Here is an 11,342-nt window from a genome sequence, read left to right on the forward strand (position 1 = left end):
GTTGGAACCAGCGGTGTGTGGGGGGGGGGGAATATATATAAGGAACTGCTGCTTTTTCCTGGAATTAGATAAACAATTTAATGTTTTCAGTTCCTTGTTTCTTCTTCAGTCTGTTCTTCAAAATCAATCTCTCACTTTGCCTCTTGCTTTTTGTTCCTCATTATCACCTAGCCAGTTATTCTTCCAGTACCTCTCTATTTAATGCAAGGGTAGTTTAAGGTCTACTTTAACTTTTAAAATGTGTATTGTGAATAAGTAACCTTTCCTTTTGTAACTAGTTATCAGTCACACACAATCTGCCTTCAGGGATTTGTATTTAACCAGGTTATTTCTTTGTCGAAACCTGGGCCGGGGGTGGGGGGTGGGAAGCAGACACCATTTGGCTGTAACATTGTGATTCCATACAGGCTGCTGGGAGGGTTAGTGCTGGCTTTGAGCATGTGACTTGCTTTGGATGGAGAACCTATTTAGGTGTGTGATTTATCTCATCGCTGATAAAACAAGAAGTCTTAGCAGTTTATCTCAATTATGATATGTTGACAAATATTAGGCACTGTATTTCAAACTTGTGTAGTGCAACAGATTGCACTTTGTTACCTTTTTAGCCTTTCTTCTATATTTGATGCAAAATGAATTCAGTCACAAATATATCCTTTTGATGTTCTTTTATCAGTGATTCATTGCTAATTCAGGTAAGGATCTCAAGAAATTTAAAGTTCAATAGGATGTGTGGAGTGTCTTACAAAGTTAGTTGTGGTTGCATGCAAAAGCAGTTCCTGCTGGCACGCTTGTGCTTGCCTGGTGCTTCTGTGTGTGATTATTATTCTTAGCTGATACAACATTTGACAGTATCAATCTTTCAACAGATTTTTGGGACAGGGCGATACTTTTGGACTCTGACCATGGGCAGGTTAGTTTACCAGCTAGCCAGAACTTCCACTCATAACGCAATTTATATTAAACAGGGTTTGATTAGTATTGTGGCTTTGTTCTGAACTTCAAGCCTGTTTAGTTTATATTTGCTCTGAACTAGATAGAACATCTGGATCTGACTTACAAAAGTGTGCGGTGAAAAGCACTGGCTGGCTGTTCCCTGGGCTTCTGCAGTTAACCTTATGTCTTGGCAGTCAAAACAACTTTACGTTTGCATTTCAACTGGTATTGTATCCCAGTGCTTTTAGCGTTTTGAAATAAATTTTAACAAGTTGCAGTGCCAGTATCTTCACTTGCTCAGTTTCAGTGCTGCAGTATCTGTCAGTTGTGCTTTGTCTTGAAACTTCATTACAACTGTCTCCCTATGAGAGATCTTGATACACTGAATCTTTAAGAAGTTAGAAAGAGCCAGTTTTTGGACTGACACATGCAGCGAGTATTTAATCTGGCAGTAGTATTTGTGTGTTTTCCAGCAGAAGGCAATGTAGTGGAGTGTTAACTCTCAAAGATTCTGAAAGGTCTCCATAATACAGTTAAATACTTGAGAAGCATTTGCTCTTTTGAAGTGATTTATTGTGAAATTTTCAATTGCTTTATTTATAGTGGTTGTTCATCTAGCCATAAGCATTTCACTATGTCACATGGACATTTGTGTAATTTCTGCATAGGCTTGAACATAGGGAATATCCAAAGAAACATTCTTTCTATAAAATTTTCTGATTTACTGAATAGCTTAGAAAAAATCAAGGATTGTGTACAGTTCAATTTCAGCAATTCTTCTCATCCATGCAGTTTGTCTTAAACGTCCTGTGATTCCTATTTTGTAAGATGGTTATTTTAAGTTAAATGCTGGATACTGGAAGACAGTGTTTAATGTTTTATGGTGAAATGTAAGAAAATGAAAACCTGAGTAATCTTTTTCACTTGTTAAAACAGTAGTTATTTTGAATATTTACAGGTTTTTTTGTCTTAGATGAAAACAAAGATAATATAAATGACTAGAGCTTGGCGTTATTCCTTGGCAGTGATGCTGCCAATAGCAGTACTCTTGAATTTTCCTTTGGTGACAGAGGGAAAACATGCTATTACATAATAGCAGTCCATTTTTGAGTTGAGTTTTCAGTCCTTGCTACTTCGGGAGTTTGAAATATCTCACAAATAGTTTTGCTCCTTGTTTGCTGTATATCAAATATCACAAAGTTTTCTTAAACTGTATTCTCATTTACATTTCATCTATTTCAGTAGCAGTTTATTCAGTCTGTTTTAAAATCATATATTCCTTTCCCATAAAACTGTTTAGGTTGAGAACGTAGAATGTAAAGATACTGTTTTTATTTTAAAACCATGCTGAAGGTAGGACAGGATGGCTAAAGATCTTAGGGAATGTAAAAATCTTCTTTTAAGGCAAAAACAATAAAGGTGGATGTTTGTTTTCTAGGTGGCACTGTGTGGTATAGGGCTTCTTGGGTGTGCTTTGCCTGTGTACTGCCATTGATCTCGATGGCAGCAGTAATTCCTGGCTCTGTGCCGGAGCAGGAGGAAGCATTCGGCTGCTCTGGCAGTGTTCATGAACCATGGTTTGGGAGCCAACAAGGTCATTTAGCTTAAGTTAAATGATCTGACCTATCTTTAAGAGATACAATTTAATAAAAAAAAGAAAAAGAGGGAAAAAAAAAATCCCAAACCTTTGCGAAAAAACCCAAATTGTCCATTTTGGGCAAGGACAAGAAACAGATGCCAGTGGTGGCACATGAGTTAGTGAGCTGATGAGGTGTCGTGGAGGTATTACAGTGAAAGCATACTCCGGGGCCTGCTCATGAATGCGATGGTCCCGTTTGCTTCTGTGCCAGCGATGGAGAAGGAATGCACAACTGTCTTGTTGATTCTTAAGCAGACAATCTGTTCTCTTAAGTATGGTACAAAGCTAAGTCAGAGGACCTCCTTGTGGACCGTCTAGAGGATGATTGTTTTGGAAGGCACTGGCAGAATGTACTTAAAGCTGTTTATAGCTTGCAAAAAGCAGACAGGAAAGCAGGCAGACAAAGCCATTTCATGGCTCAAGATAGAGTATGAAGTGTGTTGCCATGATTACGGATTCAGATTTCCTGCCTGGAATAAGAAGTGGGCAAAGAAAATCAGGTAGCATACTCTTATTTTTGCTTTAAAAATTGAAATAGGTTTTGATAATTAACTTTATCAGGTGCTTGCTACGATGGCTTTCTTGTACTGTATACTAATGCTGTAGTGTTTCTGTTTAAATATTTCCCAAGAAGACTAATGCAAGAATGGTTTACTGATCGCTTGAGGGAACTCCGTAACTTCTGATGAGCTTGTTTTGTAACTACCGTAGGAGCCAACAGCTTTGGACAGTACTTGTCAAACATCATCTTTTCATTGCATTAACCCTGTTGTCAGTGAAGCAATGCTGTATTTGGCTAGCAAAAATACATCTGGATTGTGTTCATCTTAAAGGGAAAAAAGCCGCTTATCTGGTTACTTCATGTAAAGCAAGCATCATCATCCAAACTGAAGCTTAGTTTCTATTTCAAGTTATAGATCTAGAACTTTTTCCTGATAATCTCTTATTCTAGACTTGTCTGCGTGCCAGCAGAAAGCGAAGGGTTAATCCAGTATTAACCTGAAGTTGTGGGACCTGTAAAGAAAGAATTAGTTTGTTCTTGAAGAAACCAGAAAAGGCATTTCTGTGAATGCCAGGGTTGCTTTTGCATGAGCTTCTTCCCAGGGTCTGGTCTCAAGAGGTGAATACAGAGATCTGCCTTCGTATAGTGTTGTCCTAAGAAAGCAAACGGACAAAGCAGGTGTCTAAAAGGTTGTACACTATTTTTGGGAGAAATCTGATTAATGTGGATAGGCTGTTCAGAATCTGGCTATAACCTCCTGTCAGATTATAGTTCGTGCCAAGGTTGGCTCTAAACCTTCCGTCTCAGTTTCAGATGGTGTCCCGTCTGAAGGGCATTTGTAGATGAGGCAAACTTAGTTTTACCTTCTCAGTCAAATTTTCATGCCTTTGCTAATAGCGGCATTTTTTTTCTGAGGAGGCTGTTGTTCTTCAGCACAATCTGAGCTCTGAAATTGGCTCTTTGTGCTTTTATCATGAACATAGTATTTTAGCTTTATTATGTTACAGAAACCTGTGCTTGAAATGGTTAGTTCCTTACATGCTGAGGATCAAGAAGATTTTTTGAAAAATTTCCAAGTAGAAATATTTTTATCTCATAAACAATACCTTTGGACAGTATTTTACTTTTATTGTTAAAGCAAATGGAGGGAGTTCAAAATACTTTAGCCAAATGGGCAGCAGAATATCATATCTGTTGTTTATCTCCCTCTGACCACCCCCCTTTTCTATGTGCATCTTCGCTATTTGCCTCTACGGTTGCTCAGAAGCTTCCCAAGTTTTGGCAGAATTGATCTAATTTTCTGCTATCCAGGTTGTTTTTAATAACTGAATGAAAATTGACTGGATCATAGTCAGTTTTCATTCTCTTGCTTGGCTGAAGCTGTAAGCAACAAACTATCCTTGCAGGGGTAGGTCCCAGCATTGTGTTGGTTGCGTGGGTTTTTGAACACACTTTTAAAATGGAAGTTTAGTTTCTACAGAAATTGATACTACCATATAGAAAGCATTATCCTTCATATGAGCAAGTAGCTTGAGAAAAAACTAAAGGGCTGCTGAATAGTGGGGAAGAGTTTCTTTATCGTTTCTATCCTATTTAAAATCTTAACAACCTTCATATTTAAAACTAATAAAAACTCTTCTTCCTTTTTAATGGGCTAATCAAAGGTTAATGTGATTGAATCCTCCTCCTTCCCCCCAAATTCCCCATTAGTTGTTCTCTAGTGAAGTCAGTGTCCTCACAGAGTTCTCAGCATTAGACTTTTACCTTCTCTTCAGCAATTCAGATTATTTTTAGAGATTTGTCTAGGAGCTGATGTCAGAAGTTATCTTAAATGCTCAATTTGTTTTCTTAATCAAAAATGTTTTTCAAGCAGGGGCTGTGTCCTACTTTTTAGTTACTGAATGTCATAAGTGATGTCAAAAATTAAAAACCTTGTTTCGGAAAGCATTTGTGTTCATATAACTCTTGTTTTCTGTTTTCTTCTAGGGGTAGCAGATGGTGTAGGTGGCTGGAGAGACTATGGGGTTGACCCTTCTCAGTTCTCAGGGACTCTTATGCGAACATGTGAACGTTTAGTAAAAGAAGGACGGTTCGTACCAAGCAATCCTGTTGGGATTCTCACCGCAGGTTATTGTGAGCTGCTGCAGAACAAAGTACCTTTGCTTGGTAAGAGAGGAAGAATACATAAATTGGATCTGTGTTGTATGTTATCTAGACATATACTTAGTCAAGGTTGCTTAAATCTGTTGTCAGCTTCTACAACAGATTTGCAGGCAGTTACCTTCTTTTAATTAACGAAAAAAACCTCAGAAATGTAGTTCTCTTGGTAGCATCCTTATTTTCTCTTGTATGTTTAAAAACTGTCTTGATTCATTCAGTAATGCAGGGAATGTTTGTGTGTGTGTGTGTGTGTATATATTAAAAAAAAATAAAAGGCAAACTGCCGTTGTGTGTGAAGGGTGGTAATTCACCAGTGCTTGCAGAGAGTCTGCAAAACGAGTTCAGCAGTAGAATACGCTATGGCATGTGCACTCATTCCCTCTGTTACGTATGTATAAATAACTGTTATGTTTGTGTGTGTGTGTGTATATATATAAAAAAAAATAAAAGGCAAACTGCCGTTGTGTGTGAAGGGTGGTAATTCACCAGTGCTTGCAGAGAGTCTGCAAAACGAGTTCAGCAGTAGAATACGCTATGGCATGTGCACTCATTCCCTCTGTTACGTATGTATAAATAACTGTTCTCTGTTGAAAACTCTTAATGGTTGGTTGTGGCTTTTTGCTTAAGCTATGCAAGCAAAAATATTTTCTGATGATAATTGGATGCAGTTCTGCTCATTCCTTGCCTTACTGCTCCTGTTGCCTTTTATGTCCAATGAACTTTAAACCTAATTGGTTGACTTAAGTAGTTTATATCATACAATCACTGGTACCATATATTATTGTTATAATTCTTTGTGTGGGATTCATTACAGATTTTTTTGAAAACAAACTAAAGTAGATGCTTAGCATATTCTGTGTCAAAGTTGATTTTAGGCAGGGCATCCAGCTGCTTTGGGAATGGTGGGCATATAGAGAGGTAACATTTGGCTTCAGCTGACAACCTTGAAAACAGAATACTTTTCTAAACAGCATGTGACCTCTTATGCACCAAGAAAGCGTTACCCTGCATGATACGCATGCTTCTCACCTGACCTTAAACTTCTATGCCAGAAGAATGCTGCGTAAGCTATATTTAACTTGTCGTCTGAGCTTCGGAACAGATGTTCTCACATTATATGCCTAAAGAATAGGTCCGAACCTCAGAAGTGACCTTAAGTATCACTAAAATAGCAGTGGTCGGTAATTACATTAGGATTTTGTGTGTTTAATAGTGCTTGTTTGTGCAAAGCAGATGTAGCTGTAAGTAATCTACAAAGTGGGCCACTGGTAAGAGCTCTCACAACGGCTTTGTAGACGGAGGCAGCCCTGCTTGGCTTGACCTTTTGAATTCTGAAAAGCGGCATATGCTGAGTCACAAGATCTGCATTCCACACATGGCCTCCTAGTTACACTCTGCTAATAGAGTTAGAATTTGAAACTAATGATCCTTAGTGTTTCTCCTTTAACAGAGAACAGTATTTTTAGAACTATAAATAAAACCCTGGAATTACCACAGCAATGAGCATTTAGAGTTTCTTTAAAATAAAGTGAAGGGAGAGGACTTCATTAAGGAGGAATCATTAGGCAATAAGTTTTCCTTGCTGTTGTGCTTTGAGTCTTGGTACTTAGTTCATCAGAATTGAATCTAGCAAATATTTTAAAATAAAACTGAAGTGGGAGGAAACCGTGCCATTTATTTAAACACTATTCTTGTATTGCAAAACAATCTTGGACGCTGTCACATATAAAATCTGAATTTTTCCTAAGATACTGCTTTGACGTAGCATTCACTAAGAGTGGAAAAGGTCCTATATATTCACTAGAGAACAAATTAAGTGCAAGTGTATTGCAGGGAACTCCCTGTATTAGAAAGGGAAACATCTGGAACAGGTGATGCCTGGAGCCAGCTGGACTTCTGCACTAGCAAGCTTGATTGTAAGTTTAGCTCATTGCAAGCTTGTGGTCTGTCCAACACATAGCTGTGCTTGGAAACTTCTGCTGGAAGAACGTTAGGATGGAAGATGAAGACTCTTCACCAGCCGGTGATATGGGGACTTATGTTAGAGGCAGAAGTCAAGAAGAAATGCTTTAGCTGTATTTCACGCTCTTCAGGAATGAAAGTTCTTTTGGTGGATGTGCTATCCTATTTGCAGAAATTAAGTGATTGCCATTTGCTGTGAAGGACTTAGTCTGTGGATGGGTATCTTTGCAATACAGTTATTTTTGTGGCTTGCAACCAAGCACAGTTGGTGGCTACTTCCCAGTGAATGAATCAAGAATTCCTCAGTGGCCTCAGGCATGGCTGGGGGAGTTCTGAGCATGCTTGACAAGTAGATACGTTTCCGTTCTGTCTGACTTTAATCCGGAATAGTATTTGTCTCTGAAACATGTTTTTTTTAAACTTGTGAAGTTAGTATCCTGAAGACGTGACAGGATTATTATTTTTTTAAACATGAAGATAGCTCTACAGAGCCACGTGATGAAGAAAAGCATTTTAATGTTCTGACAAGAGTAATGCAATAATACCTAATACTTAATTGCAAGCAGTTCTTTACTTGGCATGGTTTATTTACAGCTGATGAGTGAAACTGTGTGGAGAGCACCTAGCATTGTATGGATGCTACTAGAATTCTATTATCTCAATGATTTCGGAATTTCAGTATTTTATGTGACTTCTGTAAATCCAGTCCTATAGTAGAATGTGCTGACATGTGTTGGGATAGAAAACTGTAAATAAAGTGGACAAAACAGGTATTTGTCAGCATAATGTGCTTACCAAAATCAGAGCAGGAAAAGTAAGTTCTATACAAAAATCATAGTTTGTCTTGCAAAGATTTCTAGCGTTTTGCTATTTTTAGTGTATATTAATTTTGGCATTATTGAGTATTTCCATTTCTCCCGATCTGTAAGCTTTGATAAAAATTTGAATAATTGCACTGTGAATCAAATCGGTGAAAGAATAAACAAATTCTGCAAGGCTAACTTCAGTTACCATATTCTGTTTGCTTCCAGGAAGCAGTACAGCTTGTATAGTAGTTCTGGACAGAACAAGTCATCGTTTACATACAGCCAACTTGGGAGACTCTGGATTTTTGGTAGTCAGAGGAGGAGAAGTAGTACATCGATCTGATGAGCAGCAGCATTACTTCAACACTCCGTTCCAACTGTCAATAGCTCCACCAGAAGCAGAAGGAGTTGTCTTAAGTGACAGGTAAGATGGGAGAGGATCTTAAATTTTTAATCTGTGATATCAACTCCCTAAAGGTTGCAGTTTTGCTGCTACAGCGCTCTTTGTATAGTGCAGCGTAGCGCATGGGATTTAAGCATGTATCCAATCAAAGGGTCTTATACCTGCCCCCCCGCCCCGTCTTCAGGTAATGTGAACACTTCTCGCCTTGCACTTAACAAACTTTGTACGCTGTTGCACAGTCTAAATTTATTGGGCTAATGATTATTCATTCATGATGGCATATTCCCATAGTCTGTGGTGTGCACTAGGCATGTTCTGATCCATGGAAAGACATTGTTCGAGAAAGCTGCGGTAATAAGACTGCAGCTGGTATATGCGCCGGTCATCCGGCATGAGTGGCTTGCTTTACCAGTAGCTTTTGTTCCCAGTCCCTGTCAGTACTCTCTTGAGACTGGTTTGGAGTACGCTAATTTAGATATCTTGGCAGTGAGGTAGCAAGTACTTGAAGAATAGAGCAGAGGGACATGTGACTGTAACTTGTGTTTCCAAATAGCATATTGTATTTGACCAAAACGAGCAAAAAAAACTGTTTGGCGGAACACCAAGCTGGGAAACGAGAGTATTAGGAAAGGACAATCTGTTCACAGAAATGAGTTGTTTCAAAGGCAGACTTGTACTTGTGTTTTCCCCTAAGAATGTCAGGCTGATCCATCCTCTGACTTTGTGAAGTCTCACCAGTAATATAAAATTAAAAAAAAAAAAATCGGCTTTCAAATATATATTAAAATACAGCTCTCGAGTCAATGGTTATACACTCGTTAAAGTGATAGCCCTCTTCTGAATACAGGAAGATGATAAAGGGATCTTCAAAGAGTGACCATAGTATACAGGGAATGCAATAGACATCTTAAGTTTTGATACAAGGTTTGGACTCAATGATCTTAAGGGTCTTTTCCAACTGAAATGATTCTATGATTCTGTGAAGTATCAAGGCTGATGCAGTAAGGGTTGTGACTTTAATGCCAAAATAGCTCTTTCTGAAAATGTTAGTTAAGTTGTTGAAACTCCTGACCATTCTTGGATGTGGTTTTATTACTCATCATAAGACTGCAGAGAGGAAGCTAGGGTAGAACTCTGAAATTAGAACCCTTAAATAATCTAACCTCTTTATTAGACTAAAAATAAATGACTGAAATTGCAGAGCTGTAAAAATCTTAATTTTTCTGAGATTCTCTGTCATCCATGGGAAGACAAAAACCAAAAAGCACAAGGATAATTGATAATGTCCAGTGGAAGTCAGGAAAGCAAAGTAATCTGAGTCATCACGTAATAAGGAAAGCGCAAGATAAATGAGCTCCCACACTTCAATTCTGAATCATGATTATAGCTTTCTGGCTAGTTTCTGCACTGTTCTTGATGTTAATTAGTACTCGTGTGTTGTCTAAATGCTTCTCCAGTACTTTTTTTTTTATTTGTTGTCCCAGTTTAATGTTAAATTTGGCTATATATGGGCATAGGCAGGCAATCTTAACTCTATTAGCCTTCCTGAAGCTACGAATCAGTTGAGCAAAGCAGCTCTTCTGCTTTTTGGCATAGCCAAATGGCATGGGATGCAGCAGCTTCTCCCTTTTAAAGACCCCTGAAGAATCTTTAAAAATGAAGGGTTTGTCATTATGCTGCTTCTGAGAATCAGATTTTGCAGCAATATTCATGGCCAAAATAGATTTTTTTTTTTCCTTCCCCCCCCCCCCCTTGGTATTGTGTAATGTATTAGACATAAGTAGACCAACTGGCTATGGTCTCCTGGTAGCGATTTCCAGCCATGTTTCATATTCCATTGCATTAGAAAGTGATTCAGTATCCTTGAGTGTTTTGGCCGTTCCTGTTATGAATTGTCCTTTCAAGTATAGCTCTCTTACATATTTAAGATGAGTGAGAAGGAAGCCCTGAGCTGCCATTCTACTTAATGGTTTCCATGGAGATACACTTGTGAAGCGGATTAGTTTGCAGGATTGTTCATCTGGGAATTTTAAATGCAAATCCTTTGTGTAATAGCTGGAACCATACCTGTTTGCAATCACAGTTCTTCTGTTGTAGCTTTCTTGACAAGCCATCCTGGTGCAAAAGCTCCACAGTTAGTGATTATTTCTTTCCTTTGCAGAAAAATACATAACAGTAGTGAGTTACAAAAGCTGTTGATGTGCTAGTTTGACATTGCTTGGTGTCTTAGTGAAAGCTGGAGTCCTTTTCTTTAACATATCTGTCATCTTCACAGCCCTGATGCTGCTGACAGTACTTCTTTTGATGTCCAACTTGGAGACATTATTTTGACTGCAACAGACGGACTGTTTGACAACATGCCTGACTACATGATTCTGCAGGAGTTAAAAAAGCTGAAGGTAAGTGTGTATATTCTGAATCTCTCATCTTTTGCACTGGTTATCCCTTATAGTTACTGCCATTACTTTTTATGCATGTAACTTTCTTATTTTATATAAGAGACCCACTGCAAAGTGCTATCGTTTAGAGACTTTGCAGCTAATACCACATGTGAGTGGTAGAAAGGGCCACTGACCCCAAAGCGCTGCCTCTTGGATCTGCACCCAGGCTGAATCCAGAAGCAGCAGCTTGGGCATAAATTTCCTGAGTAGCAGCTGGTACCACGTCACTAACTAGTGATGGGAGGAAGGGAAAGGGGGAGATGTTCAATAGCAGGCACTGCCCTTGGCCAGCTGCTCACGCATTGTATTTTATCTGTACTTGCAGGTTGTGGATTATATACATGAAAATACAGCGTTCTCTCATGGGTTATTTGAGGGGGGGGGCTGTATAACTTAAAGATAATTTGAAGCTTTTCTGAAGGGTTATAAAACAGTAATTCTAAAGTAGTATGGGCTGTCTGAATTGTGGGTTGCGTGTGCTTGAAAATTTTTAATG

At 38.5% G+C, this 11,342-nt stretch overlaps 1 protein-coding gene across 1 annotated transcript in view; it reads left to right on the forward strand.

Annotated features, from left to right (window-relative positions):
* PPTC7 (PTC7 protein phosphatase homolog) overlaps nucleotides 1–11,342 on the forward strand; it is a 23,254-nt gene that overhangs the window by 5,088 nt on the left and 6,824 nt on the right. The window contains exons 2-4 of the mRNA XM_009283876.1: nucleotides 5,061–5,240; nucleotides 8,228–8,426; nucleotides 10,681–10,804. Coding sequence (XP_009282151.1) covers nucleotides 5,061–5,240; nucleotides 8,228–8,426; nucleotides 10,681–10,804 — 503 coding nt within the window. The remainder of the gene's footprint in view (nucleotides 1–5,060; nucleotides 5,241–8,227; nucleotides 8,427–10,680; nucleotides 10,805–11,342) is intronic.

This window comes from Aptenodytes forsteri, unplaced genomic scaffold (assembly GCF_000699145.1).
Source record: "Aptenodytes forsteri isolate BGI_AS27 unplaced genomic scaffold, ASM69914v1 Scaffold118, whole genome shotgun sequence".
Taxonomy (NCBI): Eukaryota; Metazoa; Chordata; class Aves; order Sphenisciformes; family Spheniscidae; genus Aptenodytes; species Aptenodytes forsteri.